We start from the raw sequence: 20,366 nt of genomic DNA, 5'->3' as shown, positions 1-20,366 counted from the left end.
GGTGATATGACAACCTGTCAAGTTTACACTTTTCACTATGTGGAGGATTTACTGCAATTCCGACACTTCAAAGACTCAATTATTTTGTGTCGAACAACTCCTTTAATGTGTAGCTAATAACACAATGGCTGGGGAGAGAGGAAGGAAGGGAGCAAGATATTTATATAGCAGTCTAGCACAGCTGAATACACACAGGAGGAGTCGGGAGCCAGGAGTGCTCAACACTGAGGGAGAAAACAATTCAATATGCTCAGCTGCAGTGGGATCATTACTAATTTATCCAATCTGCCCATGTGAATATTGCCAGGTCGGTTGGAGCGCTGTGTAGGTTACACAGGACGATAGATCTGAGGGAATAGCATGGTGAAAGGTGCTGCAACCACCACTTGTATGTGTTCTGTAGGGTGTGAGGACGTCTCTGTCTGTCCTGTAAAGCTTCTCTGTTTATCGGTATGTCTGTCTGCTTGCCTGCCTATATTTGTCTGTCTGCCTGCCTACTGTACATGTCTCTATATCTGTGTCTCTGTTTCTGTCTGCCTCGATGTGTCTCTGTGTCTTTGTCTAACTGTCTGTACTTTTGTGTGTGTCTTTTGGTCCGTCTGTCTGGGCTCAGGTGCGTAGGTCTTTACTTGGCTCGTCATCTCAACTCAAAAGCCTCTTCCACCTCTTCTATCACAGTGCTCCCTTAACTGCTGGCCATCAAAGATTTGTGGAAATTATGAGTGCAGGATGTGCGATAAATATTAGTATTTTGCCTTGCGGCCATCCCTTCTAAGGTGCTCCGGGGAAACTCTGTCGAGTGCTAATGGCCGCCCTCACTCCGGCCAGCTGTTTCCCCTGACCACATGTAATTTCCTATAATCATATCGCTTAGACAGGCAGTACACAGCGTCACATGGCTTAGAGCTCTCCGTTCAATAAATATTGATATCAGGATGAATCTCTTCCACCCATTCTTATTCGTATGAATATTTATCTCCCCCAAAACTGTGACATACCATCATATTCTTACCAAAGGTATCTGATTTATCACACAATGGTGGCAGTGAGGACCTGAATCCATATTTTACACAGGGAGCTGCAGCCAAGTAATTGCTCGGAGCCTCTAGTCAGCCCCTCATCATACCTGGCAAATGTAATACATTTGAGTTCCGCACAGTGCAGAAATAAGACTCTCTCACACACACACATACGTTTTACTCTGCACACGTACATACACACAGTCACACGCCTACCTATCGTGGCTAACACACACATCCCTCACTTAGACTGCACTGCTTCCAACATTCAAATAGAACTCTCCAGAATGTCATTCAAACACGACTGTCTCTCAAGTGAAAGCCATAAAATATTCCTTTCATCACTCACACACAGATAAACATAATATTTGTGCAGACACACACATACATACACAAATTCACACGAACATGTACAAACAATGCTCTACTGCAACTTCTACATCCAACTAAGGGCAATCAATGGTCAATTGGGCCGACCAACCAGTGCTCCCGCACATTGGCTAACCGGGCTATCTGCATTGTGTCTCACCCACCCCCTGCCAACCACTGTTCATCATGCATGCATAGTCACTTTAACCATATCTAAATGTACATACTACCTCAATCAGCCTGACTAACCAGTGTCTGTATGTAGCCTCGCTACTTTTATAGCCTCGCTACTGTATATAGTCTGTCTTTTTACTGTTGTTTTTATTTCTTTACCTACCTATTGTTCACCTAATACCTTTTTTGCTTTGTTGGTTAGAGCCTGTAAGTAATAGTTTAGACATTGTTAATGCTGTAAATGACTATTGTATCTGGAAACGGCAGATTTTTTATAGAATATATACATAGGCGTACAGAGGCCAATTATCAGCAACCATCACTCCTGTGTTCCAATGGCACATTGTGTTAGCTTATCCAAGTTTATCATTTTAAAAGGCTTTTGATCATGAGAAAAACCTTTTGCAATTATGTTAGCACAGCTGAAAACTGTTGTTCTGATTAAAGAAGCAATACAACTGGCCTTCTTTGGACTAGTTGAGTATTTGGATCAGCATTTGTGGGTTCGATTACAGAAATCAAATCAAATGTTATTAGTCACATGTGCCAAATACAACAGGTGTAGACCTGACAGTGAAATGCTTACTTATGAGCCCCTAACCAACAATGCAGTTTTAAAAAATATGGATAAAAATAAGAAATAAAAATAACAAGTAATTAAGAGCAGCAGTAAATAACAATAGCGAGACCATATACAGGGGTGTACCGGTACAGAGTCAATGTGCGGGGGCACCGGTTAGTTGAGGTAGTATGTACATGTAGGTAGAGTTATTAAAGTGACTATGCATAGATGATAACAACAGAGAGTAGCGTTGTAAAAGAGGGGGGGTGCAAATAGTCTGGGTAGCCATTTGATTAGATGTTCAGGAGTCTTATGGCTTGGGGGTAGAAGCTGTTTAGAAGCCTACTGGACCTAGACTTGGTGCTCCGGTACTGCTTCCCATGCGGTAGCAGAGAGAACAGTCTATGACTAGGGTGGCTGGAGTCTTTGACAATTTTTAGGGCCTTCCTCTGACACCGCCTGGTATAGAGGTCCTGGATGGCATGAAGCTTGGCCCCAGTGATGTACTGGGCCATTCGCACTACCCTCTGTAGTGCCTTGCCGTTGGAGGCCGAGCAGTTGCCATACCAGGCAGTTTGTTGGTGATGTGGACACCAAGGAACTTGAAGCTCTCAACCTGCTCCACTGCAGCCCCGTCGATGAGAATTGGGGTGTGCTAGGTCCTCTTTTTCCTGTAGTCCACAATCGTCTCCTTTGTTTTGATCACATTGAGGGAGAGGTTGTTGCCCTGGCACCACACGGCCAGGTCTCTGACCTCCTCCCTATAGGCTGTCTCGTTGTTGTCGGTGATCAGGCCTACCGCTGTTGTGTCATCGGCAAATTTAATGATGGTGTTGGAGTCGTGCCTGGTCGTGCAGGTCATGAGTGAACAGGGAGTATAGGAGGGGATTGAGCACGCACCCCTGAGGGGCCCCTGTGTTGAGGATCAGCTTTGCGGATGTGTTGTTACCTACCCTTACCAGCTGGGGGGCGGCCCGTCATGAGGTCAAAGATCCAGTTGCAGAGGGAGCTGTTCAGTCCCAGGGTCCTTAGCTTATTGATGAGCTTTGAGGGCACTACGGTGTTGAACTTTGAGCTGTAATCAATGAATAGCATTCTCACATAGGTGTTCCTTTTGTCCAGGTGGGAAAGGGCAGTGTGGAGTGCAAAAGAGATTGCATCATCTGTGGATCTATTGCACTTGTCCTCTTGCTCAGTTGTGCACCGGGGCCTACCACTCCTCTTTCTATTCTGGTTATAGCCAGTTTGCGCTGTTCTGTGAAGGGCATAGTACACAGCGCTGTACCAGATCTTCAGTTTCTTGGCAATTTCTCACATGGAATACCCTTCAATTCTCAAAACAAGAATAGATTGACGAGTTTCAGAAGAAAGGTCTTTTTGAGCCTGTAATCGAACCCACAAATGCTGATGCTCCAGATGCTCAACTAGTCTAAAAAAGGCCAGTTTTATTGCTTCTTTAATCAGAAGAACAGTTTTCAGCTGTGCTAACATAATTGCAAAAGTGTTTTCTAATGATCAATTAGCCTTTTAAATTATACATTTGGATTAGCTAACACAACGTGCCATTGGAACACAGGAGTGATGGTTGCTGATAATGGGCCTCTGCACTATGTAGATATTCCATTCAAAAAATCAGCCGTTTCCAGCTACAATAGTTATTTACAACATTAACAATGTCTACACTGTATTTCTGATCATTTTGATGTTATTTTAATGGACCATTTAAAAAAAAACAAGGACATTTCTAAGTGACCCCAAACTTTTGAACGGTAGTGTATATAAAAACAGCCTCCAGCAAAATGAACATATTCTGTATGCTATAGGCCTGGCCCCGGTTTCCCAGAAGCATCTTAAGGCTATGTTCATTGTTAGAACTATAGGATCATATAGTTCTAACAATGAACTTATCCTAAAGAAAAGTTTGCGAAACAGGGCCCAGGACTCTAAAACCCTGTTCCTGGAGAGCTACCATCCTGAAGATATTTAACTCTAAACCTAATCCAGTGCATCTCATTCTACCAAATAGCTGGTTGATCAGCTGGATCAGGTTAGTCACGACTGGGGTTGGATTGAAGACCTACAGCAAGGTACAGTAGTTCTACAGGAACAGGGTTGGGAAGAACTGCTATAAGCTCTATCCATCATACATTTCAATGCCCTATACACACCATTTTTTCTATGATATGTGATTCCCCAGCACAGTGGGGAGTGTAAACAATCGATCCAAAGGGCTAATCTCATTTCTCCTTTGTGATAGGCCATCTACATTTTTTTTTACAAGTGTTTACTGCCACAGACAGACTGTTTTTTTCTTTAATGATGCTATTGGATGGTGCCTAATCCCAACATAAATTAATTTGGGAGCCTTTATAGCCTTTATTGTTTCTATTTTAGTTTTCCTCAGAGTCCACTTTGAGTCGTGCAAAAGAGACGTACTGTATATTGGTTATTGTAAAGAGACGTGTATTCCCATACTCATGTACTGTACAGAACACTAAAAAGAATCAAGTTAAGCTATTAGCATGCAGATAGAGGTGTTGGCACTCATTTCAAATGGCTGCTGCATTGTTTTACTAATTTGTAGTGGCACCAGAACAAATCCACTTTAGGGTGTACACTTTATTCCATGGAAAAACCAAACATATTAAAATATAAAAATCCCGCAGATCCTCAAACTAACAGGCAATTAATGGAACAGGATAGAGCAGCCCCTAATTAGTACAATCTGAAAGACATCACACTTGAGAAATTGTGCTCAGTGGTAAGCGGAGGGACAAACACATTTGTGTAATGAGGAACTCAGCACTGTAAATAAATAGGTCGGCTTGACAGGTCAGATCCCTGGTAAGTTTTAAGATTCTCTCGTTTTTGACTTTGGCGTCTCCTGGCCTCAGAAAACTTTTCCACTCTGTAAATAATCTATGAATATCTTAGCACCCGACTATTTGTCAAGCTGAACAGACAAGGGCTCGGCTGCATTTTAAAACATGACCATTTGTTGGAAAACAGAGACAAAAAAAACGGGCTACATATTTCTTAAATGTCATTTAAGAAATGGGAATAGCAATGTGTATGCCTAGCTGGTTACTGTTATACGAAATGGATTTATTGTCATTGGAGGAAGCATATTGAAGCCCATTTCTCAGAACAATACCTCCGTGATCAGGGGAATCATACAGGTCCCACATGACAAGTGTGACCTTTGAAGCATTCATGAATGTCATTTAAAACATGGTAGAGTGCCATGTCTGAGCTGTGTATACATTACCCAACATTGCTGTTTGACAGCTAGATGGATCCAAGACCACATAATAAGCCCTTTGCACAATAATAATAACATGCTATTCCAATCATTATTTCACATTTTCAAAAACTGTTGTACAACACAATTCCTTAACAGTAAGACAACATTTACACATTAAAGAAACCTCCTTGGACTGTTCAAAACGGATCTTATCATTCTCGGAACATAGTACTAACACTGTAAGAACATTGAGGGGGGCCTCCCGAGTGGTGCTGTGCTAGTTGTGCCATTAGAGATTCTGGATTCGAGTGCAGGGTCTGTCGCAGCCGGGCGCGACCGGGAGACCCATGGGGCGGCGCACAATTGGCCCAGCGTCGTCCGGGTTACGGGAGGGTTTGGCCGGCAGGGATGTCCTTGTCCCATCGCGCACTAGCGACTCCTGTGGCTGGCGCAGTGCACACTGACACGGTCGGCAGGTGTACGATGTTTCCTCCAACACACTGGTGCGGCTGGCTTCCGGATTAAGTGGGCATTGTGTCAAGAAGCAGTGCGGCTTGGTTGGGTTGTGTTTCGGAGGACGCATGGCTCTCGACCTTCGCCTCTCCCGAGTCTACGGGAGTTGCAGCGATGAGACAAGACTGTAACTACCAAATGGATACCACGAAATTGGGGAGAAAAAGTGGGAGCTTGATTTCTCAGCTCACCTCCAATTCCTTTGAAATGTGTTATTTTGTGTTGAGATTTAAAGTATTACTAACAACCTTGTAACATGTCAGTGTACAAAGGTGGGGTCAAAAGAAAAGATGCAAGCTCTACGGTGAAGAAGAAATTTAGGGGAACTGAGGCCCTCTGTAAAGAGCTCCACGACACCATTTTGCAGGCCTCTAGACAGGCTATGGTGGAACAACATCGCAGCCTGGATGCTATTATTACCTCAGCCGTGAAAAAGGCTGTGGACAACATTCTGACACCAAAGATTGCAGCTTTTCGTCGGACGGGGCCACAGCAATAGTTTATGTCTTGGGGGGCTAGGGTCAGTCTGATTTATCTGGAATATTTCTCCTGTCTTATCCGGTGTCCTGTGTGAATTTAAGTATGCTCTCTCTAATTCTCTCTCTTTTTCTCTCTTTCTTTCTTTCTTTCTCTCTGAGGACCTGAGCCCTAGGACCATGCCTCAGGACTACCTGGCCTGATGACTCCTTGCTGTCCCCAGTCCACATGGTCGTGCTGCTGCTCCAGTTTCAACTGTTCTGCTTGCGGCTATGGAGCCCTGACCTGTTCACCGGACGTTCTATCTGTCCCAGACCTGCTGTTTTCAACTCTCTAGAGACAGCAGGAGCGGTAGAGATACTCTGAATGATCGGCTATGAAAAGCCAACTGACATTTACTCCTGAGGTGCTGATCTGTTGCACCCTCTACAACCACTGTGATTATTATTATTTGACCCTGCTGGTCATCTATGAACATTTGAACATCTTGGTCATGTTCTGTTATAATCTCCAACCGGCACAACCAGAAGAGGACTGGCCACCCCTTATAGCCTGGTTCTGGCATTTCTAGGGAGTTTTTCCTATCCACCGTGCTTCTACACCTGCATTGCTTGCTGTTTGGGGTTTTAGGCTGGGTTACTGTACAGCACTTTGTGACATCAGCTGATGTAAGAAGGGCTTTATAAATACATTTGATTGATTGCAGGTCCTGGTGACTAAAGCCAACAATTCAGTTAATGCTTTGGCCGTGGAAGGCTTGAGCAAGTCTCTTAAACAGACCGAGGGGAAATACGACCAGCTTCACTCCAAGGTGAGTGAGAACAAATTAAAGATGCAGACTACAAAAAAAAGGACATGTCCTTAAAAGTGACAGAAATTGAGGCCAGAAATCGTATGTCAAATTTGAAATTGGTGGGACTCGACAACTCAGAGGAAGGGTCGGACTCCATTGGTTCCTAAAAAGAAATCTGTCAATTTGGAGCCCTTCATTGGTAGGCCAGGACATCCACAGAGAGGGCGCACCGCGTATTCAGCAAAGGCATCGGGTCTGAGCGGCCCCTAACCCTGATCTTTAATCTGCTGGATGACACTGACCACGAGGCTATCCTGCAAGGGGCAAGGGCCGTTTTCACCATAATGCACAAACACCAACATCTGCAGTTCTTTCTGGATTACAGTGCAGAGACCACAAAGAAGAGAACTGCATTCACTCCGGTAAAGAAGAAGATGACGGCGCTTGGTCTACAGACATGTCTGCAGTATCTTGCACTCCTTAAACTAACGCATGGAGGCAACAGGATTATCTTCAACTCACTCAGGGAGGCAGAGGATTTCCTCTGATCAACTTAAGGCAAATGGTACTTCGAACCCAGGCCGCAATGCCAATCCAGGCTTGGATCGCAGAGAAGACATCTCTTCACCCCGCGATAGAGCGGTAGCCACTGTGTTGCAGCTGACTAGCTTGCTATCTAGCTAGGTCCTTGAATTGTTTGTCTATTTTTAGTAGACATAAACTAACCTGAGCTACAGCTCTGTGCTTCACAAAACCGAGTTTAAGATTTAACTGGCGTGGCGAGTAGTTTGTTGTGAGGACTTTACTGAACCGTTTCTTCCGAACTGAATGAATACATATTTAAATGTTTTTAAATAAAGGCAAGCAACTTGTCTGTTACTGTTAGTAGTAGGGGGAGCAGATGGCTGGCTGGCTAGCTAGCGAAACTATCAAGAAACACAACAATAGTTCAGGAGGAAGACAGCGATGACATGTATGGATGATTACAACCCAGTCTCCGATTGGATAATTAATGTAGCTATTGGATGGAAATATGTATCCTCTGTTGTCTTTAATGTCACTGCATGTACCATGCGCTTTCAAGGTAAATGCTGTCTTTATTGTTGGTCTTGGTTGATAGAAAACTCCAGATCTCAGCGACTCTTTGCTACGGTTCCATTATGGTCATCTCATTGTGGGGGGAGATTTTAATGCAATGATTAACCCAGCGTCAGATAAATTCTCAAGTAGTCAGGATTCTCTTCCTGCGTCTTCCCTTGTGCTGAGAACATTTATTGCAGAACTGAATTGAATAGACATATGGCACTCTGCTCTACATAAATATAGTTAATTCTAAAATATGATCTTTGTCATACCTTTACTAATCGAAAATATATCAACATTGGAGATGTTGCCCATTTTGATATCTGATCACTCTCCTGTGATGTGCACAATAACCCATTTTAATCCATTTTCCTCGAGCTCGTAGATGGTGTTTCAATGATTCTTTGTTGTTGAACCCAGGATTGACAATGTAGATCATTCAACAGCTGGGAGAATTGTCCCTAATCAATAGGGAGCAGTGTGAGAGTCCTCAGACATTATGGGAAGCAGCTAAATGTTTTATCAGAGGCAATTGTATAGTATTTTCCTCTACATTAAACTCAGAAATAAGCGCTACACAGAGATTGAGGCTGAGGTTGACTCGTTGGAGAGAGAGCAGACGGATGCATTCTCAGAGGAGAGGTCAAATAATAAACTCTTAGCATTGAGAGGGGAATTCAATGCACTCTCATTGCACAAAGCTGAATTTTGTATCCACTGAACTAAACAGAAATATTTTCATGGGGACAGACCTAGTAGATTGCTTGCTCTGTGGCAGAAGCAGAATGAGTCTAAGACATCAATTAATGCTATACGCTTAAGTGATGGGCAAGTAGTCACAGATCCTGAAGAAATAAATTACATTTTTAAATATTTGTTATAGTGCCCTTTACTCATCAGAAGCTACACTTGATATGCAAAGGAGCAAGTTATTTATGCAGAATTTGGCTTTAACTAAATGGGATTTATTAGACAAAGCTGCTGGAACAACCCGTAACCTTAGAAGAGCTGGGGATGCGGTCAGGGCTATACAAAAAGGGAAATCTCCCTTGCTCGATGGAACTATATCTGGTTCTATGGGATAAAGTTGATCACTGATTTTGGACTCCATTAATTATGCTATTGAGACTGGGTCACTCCATAGGGACCAGAACATTGCATGAATTACTCTGTTACTGAAGAAGGGAAAAGACCCGCTTTGAATGTTCTTGTTACCGACCAGTCTCCCTGATTTGTGGGGATGCAAAGTTAAATGCAAAAGTATTGGCCATGTGTATTGATCTCTTGGTGTGTAAGTTAATACACCATGCCCAAACTGGCTTTGTTAAAAGGGAGATTGGCTGCAGATAATGTACGCAGGTTACTGCATGTTATTGACATTGCTGACAATTTATGTCACGCCTACTCTGTTTTGTCACTTGATGTTGAAAAGGCATTCAAGCGGTTAGAATGGGGATATGTATGGATTGTTTTGGAGCAGTTTGAGTTCAATCATAATTTCATCTCTATGATAAAAACATTATATAACAGCACCACTGCTTCAGTGACAACTGGTACCTGTCAATCGTCTCCATTTCCATTACAACGCGGATCTGAACAAGATTGTCCTATGTCCCCACTGCTTTTTGCTCTGTCACTAGAGCCCTTTGCCCAGGCTGTCAGAGAAAGTATGACTATATCTCCAATTGCAATTCATGGGTCTACAAACTTTATCTCACGTCATGCAGATGACATCATTCTGTTCCTCTCCAATGTTGGGTCCTCTCTCTCTCATGTACTGGAGTTGTTTGATGAGTTTAAAGAGCTGGCTGGATACAAGATAAACTGGACCAAATCTGTGTTCCTCTAAATGAAGCAGCTATGCTCAGTTACCCTCTTTTGAACCAATAAGCACCAGCTTTACTTATTTGGAGAAAATTGTTAGAGATAACTTCTATGGCCTGTTGCAAAACATTAACATGGATTTGCAGAGGTGGTCTAATCTAACTATTGTTACAGGGCAGAGTTACCCCAGTGAAAATGAATATCTTGCCCCGGGTTAACTTTTTATTCTTTATGATCCCTTTATCGCCACCTCCAACGTTTATCTCTAACTTCATATGAAGTGGAAAAGGGGCTAGGATCAAACTCCCTACTTTGCAGCATGCTAAATGCACAGGAGGTTCTCAATTTATATCATTGGGCTTTTCAAATAAGAGCATTACAAGTGTGAATGGACCGTTAATCACTTGTACCTTGGAGAGCTATTGAATCTGATCTGGTTAAACCGCATCGACTAAAACAGTTTGTATTTGCTGGGGTCGGTAGAAAACTTCTTCGTTTTAGCTTTGGTAGCACAGTTCTGAACTCCTTGAATATATGGAAGAGGGTGAAAAGGTTCATAGGTCATCAGGTCATCTCCAATATGGAACAATTTCAAATAATTTAAATGTGGACATCCTTTCACACCGGCCTCTCAGTCTTCAAAGGGTGTTAATGTTTTGAATGATCACATTTATTTCAAATCAAAAGTATTTATAAAGCCCTTGTTGTATCAGCAGATGTCACAAAGAGCTTATACAGAAACCCAGCCTAAAACCCCAAACAGCAAGCAATGCAGATGTATTTATATTGAGATTGGCTTTGCACAGATTTCAGGATATTAAAGACAACTATTCCCTGCCAGGATCCTCATACTACCTGCATCTGCAGTTAAGGTCAGCTATGAAGGCTTATGGTGTACCCTGGAATTTGCCCTTGCCACCCAATGGCAGGCTGGATAGGTCCAGATAGGAGTTTTAGAGGGCTAGTAGCAGAGATATATGACACACTTACAGGGAAGACTTATAAGATATTACCCATGGAGGTGGTATGGGAGACAGAGTTGGAGAGGATGGGATTAACCCCTGATTGGGATAGGATATGGTCAAATCTGAGTGAGGGATCTAAGAATATTAGCCAGCTCATTCACTTCAAATTGATTTACAGAAAATATGCAACTCCATATAAACTTTTTCTGATGAAAATAATAAATCCAAACTGCACACACTGTACAAACAATGTTGTAGGTACTGTTCCGGGATTGTCCAGTTATACACACATTTTGGAGTGACATATGCTCAGTGCTGTCAAGATTGATGATGGTAAGCCTTATCTCAAATCCTCGCCTGTGCCTGCTGAATGATGATTCATCTTTATCTTTGACACTTATTCCACATCGAATTCTACTAGCTGGATTTACAGCAGCAAAGACAACTATTGTGCAGTTACGGTGGAATTCGAGGCTGGCTCTGGAAATTGACTATATGTTTTCCAGAATATTGTTAATTTGGAATGCACAACAGCAAAACAATAGGGAGATGCCATCCACAGTGCAGGCATGGGCAGGGATATCCTCCGCCCTAAGAGCCCAACTGGTTGGCTGACTTACCTCTCTTTTCTTCCCCTTTTTTGTTTCTTTTTGACTATCTCTACTATTTGAGAAGTTTGCTACGGGCTGTTGGTGGGAGATGGGTGGGAGGCTTGGCCAAACTTGTACATTCAATTCTATTTTTCTTCTGTGATTTTTCATGGGCTGGAGCTGCATGCACAGTATAACTCCAAGTATTTTTTCATCAAGGCCAAGGTAGGAGTATTGTATTCATTATTTTGTTATCCTCAAATTGGCTTAGTGTTTATTCTTTGAGGTGGGGAAAACATCATGCATTAGTAGATGCTGTCAGCAGACTAGTCCCCAATGTTTTGGAATGCTTCTATGTAGGGCCTGGTTTTAATGCTCGCGCAGGGGGTTTCTCTCCACACTCTTCCTACCCTACGGTGATGGGTACTCCATGTATAACATTGTTTGGGCCTCCCACACAATGGCGCAGCAGTCTAAGGCACTGTATCGCAGTGCTAGAGGCGCCACTACAGACCCGGGTTCGGTCCCAGGCTGTGTCGTAGCCAGCCCGTGACCGTGACCCAGCGTCGTTCGGGTTAGGGGAGGGTTTGGTCGGCCGGCATGTCCTTGTTCCATCGCGCTCTAGCAACTCCTTGTGGCGGGCCAGGGGCATGCACGCTGACTCGTGTCGCCAGTTGTACAGTGTTTCCTCTGACATAACGGTGTGGCTGGCTTCCGGGTTAAGCGAGCAGTGTGTCAAGAAGCATTCCGGCTTGACAGGGTCGTGTTTCGGAGGATGCATGGCAATCGACCTTCACCTCTCCCGAGTCCGTTGAGTTGCAGCGATGGGAGTTGCAGCGATGGGACAAGACTGTAACTACCAATTGAATATCACAAAATTGGGGAGAAAAAGGAGTAAAAAAAACCATTGTGTGTTTGGGATCGCCCGTGTGTTATGTCTGTTCTGTTCTGTCAATGTAATTTTATTTTTGTAGAAATTATTATTATTTGTTGTTGTGTGACCTCAAACTAATTACACAAAAAAGTAAGAACATTGAGGGAATTTTCTGTTCACCCTAATACAAATATTGTATGCAGTGTGAATTACGGTTGAGATATGAGCTCCCCTAAATGCAACAAAAGTCAAAGTTTCAGGGGGCTCGAATTGAACCATTCACCTATTTGTTTAAAATGCAATGTTGGACTGATAAGGTGGTAAATGTGACAATAAAAACTTCAACAATTGAAGTCAGTATTTTGATAGGTCAAGGCAGAGTGCACTATTAACAATACTTACTGGAATTGGCGTTGTTTTCTGTGTCATTCCTCATCACTCCAAAAGCAGGGAAATTCATGGTGGTCTTTGTGGAGCTGGAGTTTGGTAATTTACCACAAAGTAGGATGTTCAGACTGCCAAATGCGTCTGCTCTGAAATCCAGCATATCAGCGGCCTTTAACAACATTGAGTTCTGCAACTTCTTTATCTGTATTGGTGGGGGTGTCATTGGAGGAAGATGCACAAGTACATTTCAGAACATGACAGTATAGTACTTAATTTATTGACTTCAAGACAACAAGTTGATATGATACAACTCAATATCATGCAATTTCTCAATAGACTTGTCTTCAAATTTCCGTTATTGTTATTGATTACAATGAGTCATACAAGCCCAGGTCACTGGGCGACACAGGTGTTCTCAACAGAAACTAATACTGAATGTTATTGGATTTCCATGTAGGCCCACTGTCCTTTCAGATGGTAAATAACTACCACACCAACCTCATCAATCACGGGTAAGGCATCCTCTGTAGTTTTTCTCACTAATCCAAAGGTCTCGGACGGAGTCAAATCCAAAGCTGAAGGTAGCTAAATGAGGGAATAAGAAGTTGATTTAGCAAACATTGTTGATTTATATTCAATATATAATGTGTATTTGTTTGTAACAGGCTCAGTGTTTTAAAGGTTAAATTATGTATTTTACAACCTAATGTTAGATGGTTCCGCAATCTGAATTGTACTGTTGCCCTTATCACTGCCACTGATTTTTAACTAGCGTTGGTTAAAGTTCGCTCATGTTCGTAATGGCTATTTAAAAAATGTAAAAACATGGATTACAGTTTATTCTAGCCCATAGACTACTTTCACGGTGAGAAATCTGATGATGATGATGTTGTAAAATACTGTACTTCCCCTTCAAGCTAACACCTCAGATGTTACCTCAAACACCTCAGGTGTTTGCAACAAAACTGGCCGACAGAGAGTAGTTCTGCATTTCCTTTTTCAGGTGCATGTCTTCAGTTTAAAATAATGGTTGCTTGAGGATATACAGCACCATATAAAGTGCAGTTACTGTAACAATGGAAAAACAGCCTAGATACAGCATTTTTCCAACAGTGCCCTCCGTCAAAAGCATTGGGTGCATGAGGCCTGTGGTAAGTTTTAGTCTAAGCAATGTCAAAACCAATACCTTCCCCAACAATGTTTATTGTGGATGTATTTTTATAAAATGGCAGGAATATGATTCATAGCCATACCACATATCTGATGTTTAGAACACAATGGCCCAAGGCAGCCCAGCCACTGCACGTGTCCTTTGAAACGCTATCATTTCCATGTGTCAGGAGTATGCCAACATGAGTCCCCATTGACCTTCACTGAGAAAAACAATATAGCTCAAATCCACAGAGAGAGAGTGCTAAAGAGAGAAAATGAATCCTAAATCCCCCAGTTGTATTTATGAAAAGTATGAACCACAGAGCATTTACAAATTCAAGGAGGTGTCACTCGAATCCCCGTTTATTCTGCAGCCCTTATTGAGTTCTCAGTACATTCATTTTGATTCAATTTTACCGTCGGCAGCAATACACAAGGAAGCCGAGAAGTGCTGATTGGAAAAGCATGGGCATCTCACTTAGGAAATTTGGGATGAAACAGCTTGAAATCACAGCTAAGTAGTCAATGAGCAGAAAGAGAGGTCTTGGGCTGTATCGTATTAATGGCTTGATAAGTAGACCCATGGCACAAGGCAATCTCTCAGAGCCATTCGGTAAACTCTATGACGTTTCGCTCTTTATTCTCCGCATGATCTGTCATTTCTCAGCTGTGTTTCCAAGGGAGGCTAGAGCATGGAATGGTGTTACAAAAATAGAACATTCATTTCATTGTGGACTCAGAAACCACAAAGGTTACCAAGACAGTGACCTTACTAGATGTAATGGGAACTGTAATGGATACTGTAACTTCAGAAGGAATGGCCCCAAAAGAACCTCCTCAGATTTGTGTTGTTTCAGAGTTCATAACATCCAAGCACCCTACTTTGTCACTGAAAATGAGTCTGGGACAAAAACTAATGTTACTTTGACCTTAGGTAATAGCTCTGTAATTTACTGTACTTTCACAACACAGTATGACTGGTTACTACAATACATTTACCATGTGATGGGGGCGATATCTTAAGATGTTTCAGAATGTGTAGTTGATTCTGTTGATGCTATTGACGTCATACAGTGCATTCGGAAAGTATTTAGACCCCTTGACGTTTTACACATTTTGATAAGTGGACAGCCTTACTCTAAAATGGATTAAATAAAAAAATATCCTCATCAATCTACACACAGTGCCACATAATGACAAAGCAAAAACTGTTTTTTAGAAATGTGAGTAAATTTATGACAAAAAATAAACTGAAATATCACATTTACATAAGTATTCAGACCCTTTACTCAGTACTTTGTTGAAGCACCTTTGGCCCTGATTACAGCCTCGAGTCTTCTTGGGTATGATGCTACAAGCTTGGCACACCTGTATTTGGGAGGTTTCTCCCATTCTTCTCTGCAGATCCTCTCAAGCTCTGTCAGGTTGGATGGGGAGCGTCGCTGCACAGCTATTTTCAGGTCTCTCCAGAGATCAATTGGGTTCAAGTCTGGGCTCTGGCAGGGCCACTCAAGGACATTCAGAAACTTGTCCCGAAGCCACTCCTGCGTTGTCTTGGCTGTGTGCTTAGGGTTGTTGTCCTGTTGGAAGGGGAACCTTCGCCTCAGTCTGAACACTCTGGAGCAGGTTTTATCAAGGGTCTTTCTGTACTTTGCTCCGTTCATCTTTCCCTCGATCCTGACTAGTCTCCCAGTCCCTGCCATTGTAAAACATCCCAACAGCATGATGCTGGCACCATCATCATGGAGAGTCTTCATACACAGGAAGACTCGAGGCCGTAATCGCAACATTTTTGCTTTGTCTTTATGGAATATTATGTGTAGATTGATGAGGAAAAGAAACAATTTAATCAATTTTAGAATAAGGTTTTAACGTAACAAAATATGTAAAAAGTCAAGGGGTCTGAATACTTTCCGAATGCACTTTATATTGCACTGGTTCCACCAGCAATCATTATTATCAGGACTTTGTGTTCTTATGTAGTCCTGTGTGTCTGTATGTGCCCCAATGCTGGTGACAAATCCAATTTCCCCTCTGGGGATAAATTACTTTTATTCAATTAAATTATTCTATGTTTAAAACACACTACCAACCACATTGTTTTCCCAAAAATATCCACGTTGCAAAAGTATTATTTCTAAGCTACTGTAATGGGCACCTGGACCCTTGTAAGACAAGAAGATAGCACCGGTTACTTTCTGTACAATGCTCCCTATAACCTCACTATATTGTGCTCTGTGTTCCCTTAAAAAATATATATTTAGTCTCAACACAACTAAATCACCCAGTACCACTCAATGCTGTCTCGATAAACCCAGACTACATTTTTTTTATTTCTAAAGTCCCTTTCTTTATGTATTTGTTATCACCACTTTTCTTCAACCCCAAGCTCTCAGTGTGTGAAAGGGTATTTTTCCCCCCCTCCATTTTGCTCAGGGGGGCCAGATGACTTTTTTTTGCCATATCTTGTCTGGCATTTTCTTCGATGACTGAAAATGCCTCCAAGCTTAAGTTGTTCAAATGGCTTTTTTTCCCCTCCATGAACTTCTTGCCTCATCACTTATTCATTGCTTTTGCTGTCCCATACATTTTCTCTCAAAGATAAACTGGGAAGGGAAGTGCACTCTTTTGTCGCCTCTACAGGAAGTAAGGTTTCAATGAAATCCAGAAAATATCAATGCTAAATAAATCTAATTGTTTCTACTTTACAACGGTTAGTGGAGACCAAGAGAGGAGGAGCATAGAGAACAAACTTCAATTAAAGAGGTTGTACAGACATTTTGCCCCTGGTGCTCTTGAGCCAAAAGGGGTCCTGTAAATGGACAGATATAGTCCAGAGATGACCTAATTTGACTAAAAAGTATATAACTCCCCACGCCCATGAGCAAAAGCATATTGTTAGCCAAAAACAAAGGGTTGTGTGGTTTCTTGCGTTAAGTGACTGAACATCCATAAAGCATCTTTAATGAAGCGCAAAGCTCAGCTTCTCAGGCTTCGGAAAAATATCTCTCCCCTTGGGTTTTAATCAAACATACTTTGCCCCCACAGCCATCCAGACCGTTATATCATCATGCCAACATAATATATATATGTTTCTAATTTTGTCTGAAAGTCGTTGTCATTGCAAGTTAAAGCGTAACGTTAGATAGCTAGCTAACTTTAGCTGGCTGGCTCGCTAGAACATTACGTGTATGATCTGTGTAGTAATAACCTCAGAAAGTAATTTGCATTGCTAGTTATAGCCTAATGTTAGCTAGTTAACTAACATTGAACCTAGTTGGCTAGCTTTAGCTAGCTATGACAATCTGTTTGTATTGCTAGTATTCTATGGATTGGGATTATGGTTCATTGTTTAGCTAGCTACATGTCTAAACAAAAGACTCCAAGTTAAAGCGTACTGTTAGCTAGCTAATGTTAGCTGGCTGGCTTATTAGCTAATATTCTTGAGACACTAACATATTTCAAAAGTGCAATAAACAAAGCAGGTTAAAATGGTGAGTGCCTTTGACAGTTTTGACCTCAGGACACTCTGTTTGGTGCAAGATTGAAAAAGTGAACTCATGCATTGGAGTCAATGAGGTACAAGACACAAGATTCAGTAAGGAAAGTACTCCGGAGAGTGTAATCTAGAATATAAACCCAAATGGTTGCCAACTCCACACACTCATGGCAAAATCTATAGATGTATAGTGCTGTCAGATCCATCATTATTGGCACCATTGGAAAAAAAGAGTGAAATAAATAATACACATACTGAGTTATAAAGTATGCACATTATTTGTTTTACTACTATATTATTTAAAACGAATACAATTAAAACCAAATAGATTTTGTTAAACAAGTAATATTTTTTTCTCTCAAAAAGATAGGGGTCAAAATTATTTGCAACAATCTTTTCAATACCTGTCAATATCTCACCTTACGAGGATAATGGCACTAAGCATTTTTCTAAAATGTTTTATGAGATTGAAGAACACGTTGGGATCTTAGACCATTCTTAGACCATTCCTACATATATAATCTTTCCAGATCCTTGATATCCTTCATCTGCGCTTATGGGATGCCCTCTTCCATTGAAAACCATTAGGTTCAAGTCCAGAGACCGATATGGCCATTGCAAAATGTTGTTCTCTGTGGATTTTGATGTGCTTGGGGTTATTGTCTTGCTATAATATCCACTTGTAGCCAAGTTTCAGTCTCCTGGCAGAGGCAAACAGGATTTAGGTTAAAATGTCCTGGTACTGGGCAAAATACTGGCCACAGGATCAGCGGAAGCAAAATAACCAAATAACATTAAAGATCCACCACCATATTTTACAGTATGTATGGGGTTCTTTTCTGCATTTGATTCCTCTTTTCGATGCCAAACCCACCACTGGTGTTCATGTCATCTGACCATACGGTACTAATCCCCCATACCGTTTAGCAAACTCTAGGCGTTTACATTTGTTGGATGACATAAAAAAGAGCTATTTTGCAGTAGCTAACATAGATTTCAAACAATTAAGAGCCATAGATCGAAAAGGTCCATTAAGAAGCAAGTAAAATACAAATACATCTTTATGTCACAATGAAGTAAACAGTACAATCAGGTTACATTTACATAATTGAGTGGTAGACCTAATTCGATTTGACTTACATTGGTGAGCATCTTCCTTGTATCCAGGTTTTGTAGGAAAACTTCTCTGGTTTGTCTCAACTGCTGTGCTGTGAGGGAGCAGCTGACTTTCTGAAAGGCCTCCTTGTCAAAGGCGCTGGTGAATTCCACGTATCTATCAAGAGTTGTTCCATTGCAAAGGGTGATCCTCAGATCGTCTTGCCTTGAAATGCCCATCATCTGGTGAAAGGATGAGCGTCAGAAGTGGTAGAAGTAAAATAGAAACCCATCTGATTCAGTTTTCTACCTGGAGTTTTATTTGTGTACTTTAAACACACAAGCACCCTTGTCACTGAGGACCGTATAGCCTGGCACAAATAAGGATCCTCCTCCTCCTCGGCTGACATCAGTTGGAACATGGCAAGGTATCGATGTGGATCTTCTGAAGGGGCCACTCACAGATCACACTTATCGCTACAACAGCTGCATTTCACCCGAACACAAACGTGCCAGGTAGAGCAGTGTTTCTCAATCAATTCCTGGGTACCCCCAATGTGTGACATTTGTGATTTAGCTCAGCGCTATTACATCCAATTTCATTATTCAAGAGCTTGGGGATTGGTTGATTAGTTGAACCAAGTGTGTTAATGCTAGGCTATAACAAAGATGTGCACCCCTAAGAATCGATTGAGAAACATTGACTTCTTACTGTAAACTCTCTGCAAAGTCATACAGTATGTCTCTCCTGAATCGATTAGAACAGTCAAGAAATGATGTCCTTGCAATGCATTATTTTCAATCATATGGGTAGGGAGGTAGCCTAAAGGTTGGAGAGGCAGACCTGAAGCCAGAAGGTTGTGTCTTATGTGGGAGAGGGGGTTGACAGAAGAGCAGAAGATTCATGTTGTGTTTGTTAAAGATGCACTATGCAGAAATCCCTCTGGCATTTCCTGGTTGCTAAAATTCTAATAGTTCACCTAATTTCAGTTTATTGTACCATCTAAACAGTTGTAACATATATTTTCCATAACCACAAATATTGTATTTTCTGTTGTTTGAAGACGGTGTACATAACCGAAAGCAAAAGACACAAAAACAAACCTTAAGAACAGGAAGCATAGAAATAGTGCACATAGAACATCTATGGTTTCTTAGACTTGCTTTCAATGAGAATGACAGATCTATAATGCATATTTCTATGTGCATGTTTTCAGGTCACCCAAAACGTTACATCTTGTTGTTTCCAGACCACTGCAGTACAATGCTATGAAAAAAATTATGCTGACTCACCTCATTCAGGCGAATATTTGAGGTAATCAGACTGTCGGCTACCGTCGATGGCATGGACAAGTTTTCCCTCAGATATGTGGTGAACATTTCATTGTCATTCAGGATACTTCTCAGAGGAATGGGCTGACCTTAAACATGAAGAGCGAGAACAAGTAGTGTGCTTTCACTCGGGCAGAATTAGAATGGATCTGGGAAGAAAACTATTTTTGAGGGAGCTGTATCAGTTTGTTTTGATAGACGGCATGTAAAACAGTATACTCCATAGGGGTGGCGAACATCAAAGATGGGTTTGGAAAATGTGATGTTCCTTACTCATTTGATATTGACAGCATCCAACTGATATATTTAAGTGTAGCATTTCCCAAACTGCTTTGCTTTGTATTTTTTGTTTAACATCACTTTGGGAGGCATTTGGTCGTAATCAGAGTTGAAATTGTATTGTATTCCACAGGT

The 20,366-nt window shown here is 41.7% G+C and overlaps 1 protein-coding gene across 1 annotated transcript in view; it reads right to left on the bottom strand.

Annotated features, from left to right (window-relative positions):
* Nucleotides 1-20,366, bottom strand: part of LOC120030237 (phospholipid-transporting ATPase ABCA1-like) — a 218,291-nt gene that overhangs the window by 182,827 nt on the left and 15,098 nt on the right. The window contains exons 5-7 of the mRNA XM_038975583.1: nt 19,914-20,041; nt 18,666-18,863; nt 12,890-13,076 (exon numbers count right to left, since the gene is read on the bottom strand). Of these exons, the coding sequence (XP_038831511.1) occupies nt 12,890-13,076; nt 18,666-18,863; nt 19,914-20,041 (513 nt within the window). The remainder of the gene's footprint in view (nt 1-12,889; nt 13,077-18,665; nt 18,864-19,913; nt 20,042-20,366) is intronic.

Source organism: Salvelinus namaycush, chromosome 36, assembly GCF_016432855.1.
Source record: "Salvelinus namaycush isolate Seneca chromosome 36, SaNama_1.0, whole genome shotgun sequence".
NCBI lineage: Eukaryota > Metazoa > Chordata > Actinopteri > Salmoniformes > Salmonidae > Salvelinus > Salvelinus namaycush.
Note: the sequence above shows the minus strand (reverse complement) of the source record. Positions and strands in the feature narration are given on the sequence as shown.